Here is a 16,231-nt window from a genome sequence, read left to right on the forward strand (position 1 = left end):
CTGATATTGATATCTGATAGTAACACCGGTATTATGCCAGATTTACCAATATTTCATTTCATAATTTTTTTTATCCGATTACTCGATTAATCGTAAGAATAATCGATAGATTACTCGATTCCTCGTAAGAATAATCGATAGATTACTCGATTACTAAAATATTCGTTTACAACAGCCCTACTGTGTACACACCCTTGCTAAATTTGGTACATTTCAAACCCTGCTGGAGGCTATTCAACAGAAACAAAAAAAATGGGTACAGAGCTCATTTCAACCATCATTTATCTTTCTGTGCACACTGGAAACTGTCAGCACTTATAAACTCAGCAGAGTGTGATGTCGATGGAATCATAGTAGAAAAGTACAGATAATGGTATCTGCATTATGGCTGTTCTCATGAACATCCCCTACTTATCTTTTTTTACCCATTATAGCTTGTAAGATGTCACTCTTTCACTTCCTCTTTCTTTAACACATCTGGCTTTTGAGCTTGCATCTTTGAACATCAGCTATTGTAACAATGATCATAAAGAACACTGTCACACAATAAATTTATTTGCTGCTGAGAATCAGTTGTACCCTCATCATTTTTTTTTGTGTGTGTGCGTGTGTGTGTGTGTGTGTGTACAGCTCTGCGAACGCCTTTCAAAAATATTGGACCTTTTCCATCACTACATTCTCTTTTTTTTTCCTTTCTCTCAACAGGGGTACAGAATGGATGAGCAAAGATGCCCCTTCCCTCCTCCCCTCAAAGTGAGTCACAAATTCACAAATCTCCTCGTAGTGTACAGTCTGGTAAAGCATCAGGAATGGCAGTGTTATAAAACCTTTCCTTATCAGCTGTCAGGCAGGCTTTAGGGCGCTCTCCTACTGAGTTATGAGCTAAGGAGCGACAGGGGCAGCAAAATTTTCTGCTGTCTTATCTAGACTGGCTGATGGAGTCCTTGCTGAAGTCCGGACTCAGCAAGAGGTCTGGGGTCACGTCAGAAAGACCAAATGTTGGTGGATTTGGCTAAAAGGGGATGTAGAATTAAAAAAAATAATAATACTTTCCAGTTCTGGTTCTGGTAAGCTTAGCTGAACAGCAAAAGGAAACACAACAAAGCTGCAATTATTAAATCCAGCTTATGATCACTTGTCTTGTATGAACATTGTATTACAATTGACCCTGACCCTGGGACAGCTTAGAGTTTCTTGGTAGGTATTCTGAAACACGATTGGAAGCTTGAGTTGCTCTGTTCTCATCCACAATCTGACACAAATAGGCTGTGGTGAGGATTGGCTCTGTAAAATATGCAAGAATGAAATTGGGACAAATACATACACAATGGCCATGTTTTGCTCTTTGAATATAAACTAAGATCAGTTTGAAGAAACTATCTAGTCTATTTTTTTATTGTGTATATTGTTATTAAATATTATGCTCTACCGGAGTCATATTTGTCTGAATTAGTTCTACAGAGCTTATAGCAGCTACAACATCCAAGACCAAACTAGATATTTAATGTGTATGTCAAACTTTTGCTTTGCCTGCTTGTTGAGATCAAATTCTGTCCAGTACTGTGACACTACATTGAGGACAACACAAGACTCATGAAGTATATTAAATTTGCATCATAAGCAGTTTTGAACCCCAATGTCGTCCACTTCAACTGTAATTACACAATCCTCACCAAAGGCGGATCTTAAAACTCCTACTTCGTCTTCTACTTCTCTCAGTATAGCCAATGTTTGTGATAATGCAACAAGAAATGTTAGATGTTGTGTAAGAAACTGTAACTTTCACTTTTTCTTTGTGAAGTGCTAAATGGTGACAGTTTTGCCTGCATACAGGCTACAGCTTTAAATTGAGTATTTCTGCTTTGGTAGGACTGTGTGAAAATCTTCTTTTGAGAAGGGGAAACACTGCATGAAGAGAAGCTGCAGCATGTCAATGTTTTTAGAGTCCAATTAAATTAATACCACACAAAATGAGCACAATCTCCACAAGCCAAAGGGAGAGAAAATGGTCTTAGCATGCATTACCTGCAAAGTAAAAGAAATTAAGCCTCTAGTGCACACACTCGGCTGGAATATTATCTTACTTTTCTCCCTGAGAGGCTCTTGGCCTTTTCTCACATGGAAAGGTTTTAGCACCCTGTCACTAGAGGTTACAAAATACAGGATTCAAACTTCTACCAAATCCCTGCCAAGATCAAAAGAGAATCTCAAACCTAACATCAGTAGGACAAATTTTTGTAGATTAGATTAGGTTTTAGCTGGATTTTTCTGTAAAATCAAATCAAATTATTCCTGTTAGATTTGGTTTGAAACTACAGAGCAACATGTCGTAGCACATTTTACGATTTTGCCATAAGATGTTATGTGAGAGGGAATCTTTATATATATATATATATATATATATATATATATATATATATATATATATATATATATATATATATATATATATATATATATATATATATATATATATATATATACTATTACATAAACAATATAATAGTAATGGCATAATAATCCAAGAAAACATTCTCCAAGGTCAATAAACTTTAAATCCTAATGAACATGTAATGAACACAGGAACCGGAACACGTTTTAAATTGTTAAAAAGGATAAAAACAAAACAGAAACAATTAATACAATGAATTATGGAATCTTTTTGTATACAAAATTGTCCTTCCAAGAAAGACAGACTGAAGACTTTTGTTATCTAGTTTTTGGAACAAAAGTGGGCAGAATATATTGAATATTGTTCCACAGCATCTACTTTATTCTTGAGTAAAATAGGTACCACATCTTATGTGGTCTGTTTTTCTTCCTACAGACAGAAGAGGACTACATACCTTATCCGAGTGTTCATGAGGTACATTTCTAGTCATATCTATGACTGCATATAGCTTATCCTCTATACATGAGTGCATGGTTTTTGATTAAATAATTCAACTTGAAACCTCAAAAGAGCTGTGTTATCTTTTTTTATTTTTTTCTCCATCATCCTCAGGTTCTTGGTCGCAGTAGCCCTTTTCCCCTCATCCTGCTGCCCCAGTTTGGAGGCTACTGGATTGAAGGAACCAATCATGAGCCCAAAGAGCCGCCAGAGGCCGACCACCGTCCCTGTCCAGCCTCCCACGTTAAACTGGAGACAAACAGCACTGCCAAGATCTACAGGAAGAACTTCATGGGCAAGGTGAGAATGGTGGTTCTGTATATAATTTTCACTGAAATAAAACTGCGGAAATGTGTTGGTTAAAGCTGCAATATGTAAAATATTTATTCTACATATTTCTTAAAACTAAGTTATGACAGTATGAGAGATAATTTGTGAGAAAATCACACCCCTTCACCTCCTCCTAATGAATCTGCAGAAATAAGCTGCTAGATCAGAAACAACCAATCAGAATTAGGAAGGGGATCTAAGTGGCGTCAATGAGCCTTATGTACACGCTGCTGAAGATTGTGATTTGCTGAAGGTGTGCTAAAGGTGGAGAAACAACTTACTGTTGCAGGAAAACTGTCTATCCCCCATCATTGGAGGCTTACAAGCTGGTGCATGCATGGTAGGCACCACCGTGGAAAAGGAGAGGTAGCAAAACAGAGAGCAAGAGGGAGGACATGAGCGGCATGTACACAAGAATGATTGACAGCTCTAAGAACCTCCTGCTGGCTCGGATTGGTTGTTTCTGACAGAACAGTATTTCTGCAGATGGCAGTAGAACCACAAAGAGGACATAGAGGAGCTTGACTTTTCCACAATCTGTCTCATATTATACTGTCACTACATCATGATAGCTTTAGCAAATATATAAAAAACAGTTTTGTTCTTTTATAAAAGTTACCCACTTTAGTGTTTTTTCAAGGGACTTTTATTTTAAAAAAAAAAACCAAGTCAATGAAAACTAGGGAAATATTACAGATCATTTCTGCTCTACAAAGCCTGTTTCAAAGTGAAAAGTTTGAAAAGAGCATGTTGTAAAATCCCACCATATGTTTATCTAAAGTATGCTCGAGTTTTTGTGCAGCTATTGCAAGACTGTCTTAGTGTTCACCAGACTGTGCAATAAAACCCTTTGTACGGTGATAATAAGATTGTTATTCTCGGCTCCACTCCTAATTGTGAGTTTATCACAGCAGTATCTTTTTATTATTGTGTCACCCAGTGTCAGTTCTTTGTGGAATTACATCATAGTAACATTTCCTTCACTTATCTGCCCCCAGGAACACTTTAATTACTACACGATGGATGCTGCCCTCGGCCACTTGGTCTTCTCAATGAAGTATGAAGTCATTGGGGATCAAGAGCATCTGCGCTTGATGCTACGGTACCATTATGTTCCATTATTTCCCTCTATCTCTGACTTGTTTTGTCTGCTGTTAATGTTTTGTTTTTCTATCTGCCCTCTGTTCATCACAATAACAGCACCTTTTGTTTCTGTATTCCCTCCAAGTTTTTAACATTTTGCCCTGTACTTTTTCTTCTTTTTGCATGCAGAATGTAGTGTCGGTATGTTTCTTTTTTTCTTCTTTGAGGGGCCTCTCAAACACACAAAAAACCTGAATCAACAAGAGAGAAGTAGGGGTAATTTGCTGCTTGCTTTTTTTAAGAGTGGTGACAAAATATCCAGCAATCAACCCAGCATTCACCTCTGCTGAAAAAGTGGAAGGCCTTCCACCCACTACTGCCCAAAGTCATGTTTATTCACTAAAATCCTCCACTCCATCACACTTACTGAGAGAGAGGAGCGGGTGAGAGGCAGCACTCAGTGTGCAGTGTAACCTGTGAATTAAATTTAGCACCCAAGAGATTCCTCTTAAGATTTTAATAGCAGCGCTCCTTGCTTGTTAATGGACCTTCAGAGAGGATGACTGTTCGGTGTGGTAGCAGTAACACAGCTCATAATGTTTTTCACGTTGTCCTGTTTTCTGGTAGGTGAACACCACCCACAGTCACCCCTTCAATTGGATGTAATCACAGGCAGTGGAAAATAGTCATATTTAACAGACCTGAAAGACCAGCAGAGTAACTCACGTTGTATTTCTATTGTACTGAAAATGCTCAATATAATCAGCCAATATGTCCACTGGCTGATTCAAGTAGCCTTGTTTAAATGATGAGAGCTGATAAAAAGGGTTTATCTTGAGCTTAAACGATGCTACAGGCTGACCGAGGGAAGGGTGTGAGCGGCATGCACACGAGCATGGTTGACAGTGCTACAACATCTCTGATTTGTTATTTCTGACCAAGAGCTGTGTATTTCTGTAGATGGCTGACGAGCCATCTGCAGAAATACAGATTATCTGTCTCGTATTCTACTGTCAGGACAGAGAGATTGTTTAAAAAAAAAACATACAAAAGTTAGCTATCGCTCTTGTAATACTGTTTCTAAATTATTATACTTATTTTTGCAGTTTGAGTCAGGCTTAGCAGCGTTCATAATTATACTTGCTAAGCAAGAAAATTGCTGTTCTTGAGATGGATTTAATGAGTCTCAACTCTGTATTTTCAAGGTAATTAGCTCTCAAGGTGTTGCATGTTTACTTTTAAAAAGAAGAAAATATTGTTTGTTACTGCCTGCAGCATTTTGAATATTTTTTTTCACTAGTGTAAGAGTTATATTTTAATTTGCTACAACTACTAATAAAGAAGAAACTAACTATATTCTACAAAGTGTTGATCTTAAAGCTTCTCACCTAATGTCTTGACGTTTGCATGTAATAATTTCTTGGTGGCTTTTTATGGGTGAACATTTCTTTTTTGTTGTTGGTTTAACTCCTTCCATTTCCCTAAACTCCTGCATTGCTATTTACCTTTCAGCACAAAATACAAAACCCATCATGATGTGATCCCCATTTCCTGCCTTACTGAGTTTCCCAATGTGGTTCAGATGGCAAAGGTAGGTAATCACAATCACACTGAATTAGTAATTAAGTTGTATTCAAAATGGATGAAGCTCGTTGTTGTTTCTATTATTTTGCAGCTTGTTTGTGAAGAGGTAAACGTGGATAGGTTTTACCCTGTCCTCTATCCAAAGGTAGCTATATTTTTTCCTCCTTTTCCATCTCATCCATCAACACTTAATCATCATGACGTGACATGAAGAGCTCCCCATTTTTTCATCCCCAGGCTTCAAGACTCATTGTCACCTTTGATGAGCATGTAATCAGCAACAACTTCAAGTTTGGAGTCATTTATCAAAAGTTTGGCCAGGTGGGTGCATTTCAGAGATACTTCAGCTAATCTTTGCTTTCAGACTCACATGTCAAACTCCTGGAAAATGTTTTCTGCCTGCTGTTTGCAGACATCAGAGGAGGAGTTGTTTGGGAACATGGAGGAAAGTCCAGCCTTCATTGAGTTTCTGGAGTTTTTGGGCACAAAGATTGAGCTTCATGACTTTAAAGGGTTTGACATTTTTCAGTTAATTTCTTTAAACACTTTAAATTTTTAGTAGAGTACTCTACCTAATGTCTGTAAAAGGGAGACTATCAGTCACTCAGTGGCTTATCAAATATTTCTTTCAAGAACTAGAGAAAAAAATCAAAAAGGATTGAGTTGCTGAGATTGTAAGCCAAGTAGGAAGATGGAGTTCCCTTCATTAATTGAGTGGTCATCATAGATCAAGAGCTCTGATAAAATTACATTCTACTGACAGCATCTTCTGTCCCCTCAAGATTTTTATCCTTTTACGCCAAATTTTCTTCCTCCTCCATCTGTTCCTCTATTATGTTTAGTTCCCATACTTCTTTTTTGCTTCTCCAGTTTTCGAGGTGGACTTGATGTCACTCACGGGCAGACGGGGATGGAATCGGTTTACACAAATTTCCATAATAAGGAGATTATGTTTCATGTGTCCACCAAACTGCCTTATACGGAAGGAGACTCTCAGCAGGTACAGACAAATCCCAGTTATTTATGACTGTTGTAGTGTTGTCAAGTCTTTCTGGTTTTTATTTGTGACATTTTCCTGTTGATCTGGCCTGGGTTGCGAGCTTAGTTTCAACTAATGTAAATAAGACTGATCTTTTTTTTCCCCCTGTGTTTATTCTATGCTTTTCGTGATTAGAAAAAAAGAGTGAAAATATTGACAAGTATATCATTTTAGAAAGTTTATCTTTTTTAATTTATTGTGAGAAATTGAGGAAGAAAATTACATTAAAGTTTTGCTGGAATAGTTTTGAAACCATTTTAGAGATTTCCAGATTTCTTTAACTTTTTGTTGAAGAAGCGTGAAACCCAGATCGAATCAGATACGAAACAAAATAAGTCCAATATAGTGAAAATAAAAATGAAATAAATAGACTTCATAAACACTTGATATCAATTGGCCTTAAGGGATCACATTTGGTGGGTGTTTTTGCAGATGTCTAAAAACACCATATTGCATAATTTCTCTATGTCAGGGCTGTTCAATTAAACACATTCCTATTTAAATGTTTCTCCAAACAGCGTAAAAAAAGAATGTCATCAAGAAAAAACAAATCATATATTATTTGTCACATTCTCTTTTCCAAGTATGGTGTAATTTAGTTTCCGATAACTAATCACGTTAAATAACTTCAAGGACTTCATTATTGTCCAAAATAATTTAATTTTTTTCTATCATCAAGCAACCCTGCTTTATGGTTCTGTGTGGTAAAGTGTGCAAACCTAAGTCATGTTTCACTGAGACAAAGGAGGGAGTACCCGTTCCAAGCAGGCCATAACTGTCCTTTGTGACCTTTAACCTTTAGCATCCTAACCAAGACTAAAGATTTAGTTTAGCGTTTCTTTTATTCTGAGCATTTCGTCGATCTGACCTCAAGGGTTGTAGCAGCCAGCAACTGATGGGCATTTCTGTCACATAATGCTGAGCTGCAGTCATTTTTAGTCAGCCTAATAGCCTTTTTCAGATTGATAGCAACAATTTCATCTCTCATACCGTTGCTGGTGTCTTCCCTTTCAGGCATTTTGTAAACAGAAACTTAAGTACTCCTTATCAGCAAACTACACAGGCTTCTGCCTTACAGATGTGCTCACACCTACTGCTAATTACTTGACTGAGTGCCTTTGATTAGCAGCACCTGGCTGCCAATTACCCAGTTAAATTTCAAAGAATCAGTAAGGGTGTACTTTGCACACACCCACTAGAGAGAGGCTGCAATGGGGAAATTTCAGACCCTTAAAAGAAAAATGAAAATAAACTGCGCTGTTTTTTTTTTTTTTCTGGTGGTAGATGAGGGGGGTTTTGTCTTCAATGTGTTTATCTTAGCACTTGGACAAGGCAAATTGGTGCTGCTGTTGACAGAACCACTAACCTTCCAGTTTGTGAACAACCCCCTCCTGGCAGTGACAAAAATAATTGCAGAGCCCCAGATCGTAGATGAATAAAAAGGGATTCAAGAAAGCAACTGGAAAAGAAACTGTGCCCTACTTTAGAAGGACTCCCTCAGCCGCTGTGGTCTGCGCACCATCATCATCGCTAAAGTATGAAAACTCTCCAAACTGTGCCAAAATAGACGTATTCGTCCTGATTTGAATGTTTTCCAGTATTTCACCTCAGAGCTTGCACCAAATGTTTGAATATCATACTTGACTTATAATTTGGTCATGCTGTAGTTAGTATGAGTAGATAAAAAACAGTTATTAAGGCAGAAGGAAGTGGAAACACCCTAGTGCACCATAAAGTGTGTAGGTTCATAAAGTGTTTTCACTTTCAGTAATTGGGTGGTTTTCCCCCTGTGCATTTTTCTTGAATTTCCTGGGGGTAAAAAGAAACAAAAAAAAATTACCCCAGGAAAAGGCTCTTGTAATAAGGTAATATTTTTTCATTTACCAGGACCTTCAGGATGGAGTGACGTGGAGGAAAAGTTTTGTTTTATTAATCTGTTCCCACTATGATTCAGTTGTATCAGTTTAAAAATGGTCTCCGGAAAACTTTCTGTTCATTTTTCACTTTCAATTCCAGTCATCAGCATTGTTTGTAGCCGTCTTTGGCCAAAGCAAAAGTAAATCCTTCGTTCAACATGTTAATTTACAGTTTTAACCTATTTATGTTCTGAGGCACAAATAAAAAGATCTGTTTATGTGAATCATAGATAGATCTTTAATGATGTACTGACAGCTGCTGCTGCTGTTTGGGTGTGCCTTAGTGTGATGCTCACACTTTATTCATTAAATGTTTAATCTTCCTCTGACTCTGAGATTTTTATAATACACCATCACAGCGTAGTCACGGTGAAATTATCATGGGAACAGTGGCTTTTAATCCTGACCAGAACTATTTCTTCTCTTATCTCAGAAGTGATAGAATGCATGAGTTTACAAAATCCCTTTAAAATTTGCTACAGTTGCACCTTTTTTGCAGTTAATGACTACATAAAAAGCAACTCTAGTCCTTGAGTGAGACAGTCCTGCAACTTTTGAATAGATCCCTGCTCCAATGCACCTGGATCAAATGCATGGTTAATGACCAGGCCTTCCAAAACCTGGTAATTCAGCCTTTTTATTTCTCCCTTATTTGTTGACGGTGATGCAGTTCTACAGGAAAAAAATATTTTTCTAGCAACTTCACTTGAAATGATCATTGAAGATATTTCAGTATATACTTTCTAGTTTATCCCTTTCCTCTTCAAAAAACAAAAAACAAAAACAGATGGTTCCTCTGTGATGTCACAGGAGGGACATGAACATGGATTTGATTTGTTTTTGGAAGGGTACATTTTATTTTGATTAAATAAGTTAGAATCAAAATTGCCAGAAAAAAAAAAAGAACGATCTTAACATGTTGTCCTATAGTTGAGAAACTACACTTAAAATGAGCTTCATTTTTTTTTTTTTTTTACAGAAAAGCTGTGCTCATAGCTACAATGTCTCAGACATAAGTTGTAGGCCATGAAATGTCAGCAGCTCTTATTCAGCTTTAGAAAATAAACAGTTTGCTCTGTTAACCATCATTTATTTTAATGACTGAGAAGGTTGCAGCTAACAGGTGCAGCTAAGTCTTGCCATCTGTTAAGTTTCCCTAATTAACACAATGTATCTCATTCTGTGTTCCAACTAAATATTATACTCATACATAAAAAAAAAATAGCAGAGACCCTAATCTTCCCGAGTTTTGCCTGAAAATATGAAGAAAATTACAAAAATCTTATAGGTGATAAAGTTAAAATGCAATGGAAATGTTTTTAGTTTTTCCTGTTTCTGTTGTTGAGAAATAACACTGCAGTTCTTCCTTCCTTTATGCATTGAAATTCTTACTCTGTTGGTTTCTGCCTGCAGACTCTCACCTCTCTGCTATTGTTTTTGTAAAGTGCTGCATTTGTTCTCAGAAGCTCTTTAGTGCCATGAGTTGTTTGAACTTTGTCACCAAAGTAACCCTGTACAGTTGGTTCATAAAGCCAAGACATGGAGACAAACAGAGGACATAAACACCGCCCACATGGGATGATTCATCAGGGAACAGGAAAAAGGAGGCAGGGAGCACACTTAAAACCAAAGCCTTTATTCTGGAAGGCAAGTAGGCTGAATTTATCCAAAGTGATGATCTGGCCTGGCAGTAAATCTGCATGGAGAGAATAAGCTGAAAAATTTTAAGCTGTCTGAGTTCGGAAAGTGTGTGTGAGAGGAACTACTAAAAATGTCAACTATAAAGGGATGAAGCAGCAGCAACCTGGCTGCCTGAATTTACATATAATGTGTTCTCTAATATTCAACCTTTAATATTGTCTTAGAAATTTATCACCAGTATCTATCAATAAATAATTAAAACGACTGAAACGGTTATGACTCCTACTGCCAGGGAGCTAGGTTCTATTAAAGTTTTTATGCAGTTTTCACCATACCTTTGAAAATAATATCCTTAACATTACTTAATAATCTTAATATTTTCTGAACGCTGATCAATAAAAATTATTTGAAATCTTTTAAAGCTTTATATAGAACACAGCTTTGTGCCATTTTTGAAAATGCCTGAGAAGAATTCAGCCTCTTTCACTTTGAATTCATTATGATTTTTACCAAATATTTAGTCTGAACATTTTATTTAGTTCTGTGACGCTCTTAGTGAGAATCCATTTCTGGCTTATGCATGCCTGCTATGGCTCCGGCTCATTGTGGAAACCTCCCAGGTTTAGAGCCAGATGGTTGATTGTTCACAGCATGACAAACAGGCTGGCTGTAACTCGAAGAGGCTATAAAGCAAGTGAACTGTTTCTGGAAAAGCAAATGCCATCATCATCTCTTAATTACAGAGTAAATATTGGCTCTGTTGGGCTGGATATACAACTGTTCTTCTTGTGAGACATTTTTCAAGGGCACATTGACATTGCAGACACTGTTTTTAATCTAAATTTACAAGCCACTTTATTCGGTACACCTCGCTAGTACCGTGTTGGACTCCATTTTAAAACTATTAATTCCTTGTGGTATTGATTCAGCAAGGAGTCAGAAACATTCTTCAGAGATTTTGTGGTAACAAATTGCCTTGACAACCTGATGCAGTTGTAAAAGGTTTGTCAGAAGCTCATCCGTGTTGTGAATGTCCCGTTTTAACCATCCCCAAGGTGCCTTATTAGATTAAGATCTGGTGACTGATTCGAGATGTTTGGGCAAGGCGGGCTACAGATTTTCAACAATGCTCTTTTCAACTGGTACTAATGGGTCCAAAGCAGGCCAAGAAAATATTCTCCCCACCATTTCACCACTAGCATCTTAATCTGCTGGCAGTATGAATGCATGAGCCGTAAGAGAGAGAACTGTGCATGAAATTCCCAGCAGATCTGCAGTTTCTGAAACACCCAGAACAGCGGGTCTTGCACCGACCAGCATGCAATGTTCAAAACCCTCTAAATATGTGTCTCTAACTCATGCTCATGCACCGTTTGATCTTCTGCAAGTCATCATCAACACATCTAGGTGCAACGAGTTGCTGCAGTCTGACAGGTTCTCTCATTGTCAGCGTAAGGAATTGGAGAGGTGTGTCTAATAAAGTGGCAGGTGAGGGAATGTGATGCAGCTTCATTTAACAGTTGTATTTTATTGTTAAATAACCCTATAAATGATGGAAGGCTACAGTCTCCTGTGGAGTGTCGGAGCATGAAGGGTCAAAGAATGTTCTTAGAATATTTTTGAATTCCCCTCTTTCTGTATCTGTTAGCAGAATCTGCTGTCACTTCTTTCTGACATACATGCATCTGATTGATTTGGATAGCAATATTCTTGATAAGAATTCCATTATGGTACATATATACATTCTGATCTGCACTCATAACCTGTATTCTGCTATCTGATGAAAAAAAAATGTCTGGAACAAGTACTAATGTGACACTGCAAAGTGAAATCTACATAAATTTTAGATAGGAGGAGATGAAGTCGTCTCCTTAGATATTTATGTATGTAACTAAATTAGAATACCTTGCAAAAGCCAGTAAGGTGACGGCATGCATTCATATTTCAGCACAAAAAGAATCTGTCCCTATTGTTTAGCAGTGGCAGATTTTTATTTTTTTTTTTAAAGTAGATTGCCTGCATGAAAGATTTAGACTTCAGGACGGGTGCTGTGTCCTCCAAGTGCACAAGTGTCCTTTTGGCAACTCAAAGCTTTTTGGCAACAAGGGAAACGCTTTACTACAGTCATTTGTGTGGCCACCACCCACTCTTTGTTTGACAATACCTTCTCTGTTATTCCAAATGACACATTTCTGTGACACATTAGCCTAGCAAACATATTTAAGGATCAAAAATGGGAAATGTAGCTGTAGTAACTACATCATGTATATATTTTCCCGTACCGTTCATACTTCATTCTTTTAGTAATATATGTCACCCAAACATGAGATGGGAGAGTTACCATACGTTTGGCTGTAAAACTGAACTGACCTCTTAGAGAGGATTTTATGTAGCAAGGATTACTCTATTCTTTTGGGACCCAAACAAATTCCTCTTCAGACAATCTTTGAGTGCAGGTTTTGGGAAGGATTCTCCAACACAGCTGTGTTTTTAGTGCTAGGCTTGGCTATCATATATTTTTAAGTTGGTAACTTTCTGTATTTGTGGCTCCCCCCTTCAGCTGCAGAGGAAGAGGCACATAGGCAACGACATTGTGGCCATCGTGTTCCAGGAGGAAAACACTCCCTTTGTACCGGACATGATCCAGTCCAACTTCTTGCATGCGTATGTTGTTGTGCAGGTGGAGAACGCATGCTCAGACAATGTTACATACAAGGTTTGTTTCACAGAATGACAGTTTTCTATTATAAAATTTTCATGTTTATCTGATAAACACGTTTCAGATCCATTTGAAGTTTGCTTAGAGGGCTGAATCCTAATTACTAGTGTTATCTCTTAAATTACCATAATGTTTTGACGTAATTATTTAGAGTCAAGGGAGAAATGGTTATTTTTTTTTCTTTATGAAATAGAACTTAAATAAAACCCTCTCAATAACCTATTAAACCATCTGTTTGTGCTGTTATGAAAAGAGACGCAACATGCATTTGCTTGACTTTCAATATGCTGTGCAACCTGATAACACACTGCCCTTATGTTTCTTTTTTTTTCTTTTTTGTTGCACCTACAAATACTAGATCAGCAAAGACTTCTCAGATCACATAATGATACTCACAGTAATTGCTGTATACATATCAGTTTCCAAATGACACCTTTACCCTTTTGTCTCTTTGGTCAATAAATGTGATTTTCTGAATGATTCTTAGTAAAATTGAGAAGCGGTTTCAGCATGTGTGCATATTTTCTCCATTTGTGGATAATGTCTCTCACTGTGGTTCACTGGAGTATTAAAACATTAGAAATTATTTTGTAACACTTTCCAAACTCAGACATGTTAATAACATTCTGTTTTGTTCTTGAATTTCTTTAGATGTGTTTTCTTTCCTTTTTTTTTTTTTTCTAGCCTACTTCATGTTGTCAGACAGATCAGGCTCATTTTAGGGTTTTTCTTAATTTTAGTGGTTGGGCAGTAATCAGGCCTTGGTGTGGCCTATAAATCAAAGATAATTTGATTAATCACAGTTCTTTCATGATTTAACAAGATCATGGGCTGCAATTGCTTTTTCACATAGATCCAGGTTTGTTTGGATTTTTTTTTCACCTCTTAAAAAACATCCTGATTAATAAATGACATCACCATTCAGAAACACTTTTCACCAGTGTGTCTAAAATGCAAAAACAAAAAAACAATCTTTCTCACTTTTATGTTTTTTTTTGTTTGTTTGTTTTTTGTTTTGTTTTTTTTTTGCTCAGGTGTCAGTCACAGCTAGAGATGATGTACCTTTCTTTGGACCTGCTCTACCTGACCCCGCCATCTTCAGAAAGGTCAGCAACCAAACAAACACATCTGTTTCCCAGGGAGACGCCATATACCTTCCTTTATTCTTCTCCAAATCTTGTGTATTTTTCATCCTCAGGGCCCTGAATTCCATGAGTTCCTCTTCACGAAGCTTATCAATGCGGAGTATGCCTGCTACAAGGCCGAGAAGTTTGCAAAGCTGGAGGTGAGAAGCATATTTAAGAAAACATTGTCATTTTTTTCCCCCATTTATTATAATGTGTTTATTCATGTTGCTACAATCTAGCATCCAACTGCTTGCATCTATCTGCAACCTACTGACTTCATCGTCCTCAAAAGTGAATTTTTAGATGTACTGTCACTGAAAATGTAGTGGATTTGTTTGTTGACAGGAGCGAACACGTTCGGCCCTGCTGGAAACATTGTACGAGGAGCTGCACATTAACAGCCAGTCCATGATGGGTCTGGGGGGGGACGAAGATAAGCTGGAGAACGGAGGTGGAGGCGGAGGGGGCGGCTTCTTTGAGTCCTTTAAGGTACCGCGTTATTTTTTATTTTTTATTGATTAAGTGCACTGGTTATCTGCAACTGCACATGCATGGGCAAGAGTGGTGATGAGTGGAAAAACTTTTCGGATGTTTTTCTTTTTCTTTTCGTCCTCTCCTTTCTCTTGGCTGGGATTCTGGGTATTCACACATGAGGAAACAAAGCATAGAAAATGTGCAGTATCTCAAAGGACCAGTCCTTTGGCATTTGCTGTCCTCACTTGGCTGTGACTGCTGAACTCAGTGGGTTTTCACATGGCGCTGTGGCTTTGGAGGCTGCGGAGTGTCCTCTTGTGTATGAAAGGCACTTTGCTCTGACTGAGAGTTCTCCATCACTGACCGTGGTGAAGCGACACCCAGCTACTGAGGCATGGCAGCAGGAATTGTGATAGCTGATGAGCAATTTAATGACCCTTCATTACGCAGCTTATGATGCAATTTGCACATCTCCCCATGGGCAGCGTTCCATTAATGTTTTTCTTCAGCTAACCTTTTTTCTTCAACTTCAGTCTCAGCTGATCTCAGTATGTCTGTCAACCAGTTTTTCTCCAACCTTTTTTATAGACTACCTTAAATGTGCTCTTGCCCTTCTACTGCCAAGCTGCCAAATACTAACTTGCTGTCTCTTTGTCTTTGCCACCTTTGCAAGTTACATCTGTAAAGATTTTCCACTCTTCTTCGTCTCTGTTGTAGTACAGCTGGGTAGATTGCATTGTCCTGCTGTCTCTTAATTTTTGCAGTCCTTGTCTTAGTCGTCTTCATGTTTCAGACTCATCTACGTTCAGCTGATAATAGATCATTTTAATGAAGATGTATCTTCATCTTAAGCAACATTTTCTTAAGCAGCATACCCTTAGTTTACTTTCTTCCTGTTGTCCATTGATCTACACTACCAATAAAAGTCAAGAAACAGTCCTGCATACACAACACACCTTTGTATTCACACACATATTACTCACACATCCTATAAAACACTTGCTATTAAAACTACATTTCATTAATCACCTCAAAACATTTATATTTAATCACATCTAGCAACAGATCTAATAAACTGTGTTTTATTAATAATAGAACAAAGTGACATGAATAAAATATAATTAATTAATTAGCCAAAAACTAATATAAAAAGATTGCAGTGGAAAAATTTAATCCATTTATGTGAGGTTTTCTAATGGAATTAGGTCTGTTTTTGATCAATAATCCTGCACCAACCCAGTGATGGTCCAGTTTCAGTTTTCTGCAAGAAGTCACCAGGTTTTTATTGAAATGTTCTCCTTACCTTTGAGAAAGAGGAGAAATTCCCCCACATCATGATACGTCTGCCCCCAGATCATTCCAGTTTAAATCCCAGTAGTGTTTAGCAAGCCCCAAACAATTGGTTTGCAACTCTGGTTCCAGGAAACC

General features: G+C 37.6%; 1 protein-coding gene across 1 annotated transcript in view; it reads left to right on the forward strand.

Annotated features, from left to right (window-relative positions):
* Positions 1 to 16,231, forward strand: part of rap1gapb (RAP1 GTPase activating protein b) — a 65,330-nt gene that overhangs the window by 33,719 nt on the left and 15,380 nt on the right. The window contains exons 4-16 of the mRNA XM_016668907.1: positions 706 to 753; positions 2,828 to 2,866; positions 3,005 to 3,190; positions 4,219 to 4,322; positions 5,816 to 5,894; positions 5,979 to 6,032; positions 6,125 to 6,208; positions 6,300 to 6,400; positions 6,758 to 6,887; positions 13,044 to 13,199; positions 14,237 to 14,308; positions 14,401 to 14,487; positions 14,675 to 14,818. Of these exons, the coding sequence (XP_016524393.1) occupies positions 706 to 753; positions 2,828 to 2,866; positions 3,005 to 3,190; positions 4,219 to 4,322; positions 5,816 to 5,894; positions 5,979 to 6,032; positions 6,125 to 6,208; positions 6,300 to 6,400; positions 6,758 to 6,887; positions 13,044 to 13,199; positions 14,237 to 14,308; positions 14,401 to 14,487; positions 14,675 to 14,818 (1,284 nt within the window). The remainder of the gene's footprint in view (positions 1 to 705; positions 754 to 2,827; positions 2,867 to 3,004; positions 3,191 to 4,218; positions 4,323 to 5,815; positions 5,895 to 5,978; positions 6,033 to 6,124; positions 6,209 to 6,299; positions 6,401 to 6,757; positions 6,888 to 13,043; positions 13,200 to 14,236; positions 14,309 to 14,400; positions 14,488 to 14,674; positions 14,819 to 16,231) is intronic.

Source organism: Poecilia formosa, unplaced genomic scaffold (assembly GCF_000485575.1).
Source record: "Poecilia formosa unplaced genomic scaffold, Poecilia_formosa-5.1.2 Scaffold18, whole genome shotgun sequence".
Classification (NCBI taxonomy): Eukaryota; Metazoa; Chordata; class Actinopteri; order Cyprinodontiformes; family Poeciliidae; genus Poecilia; species Poecilia formosa.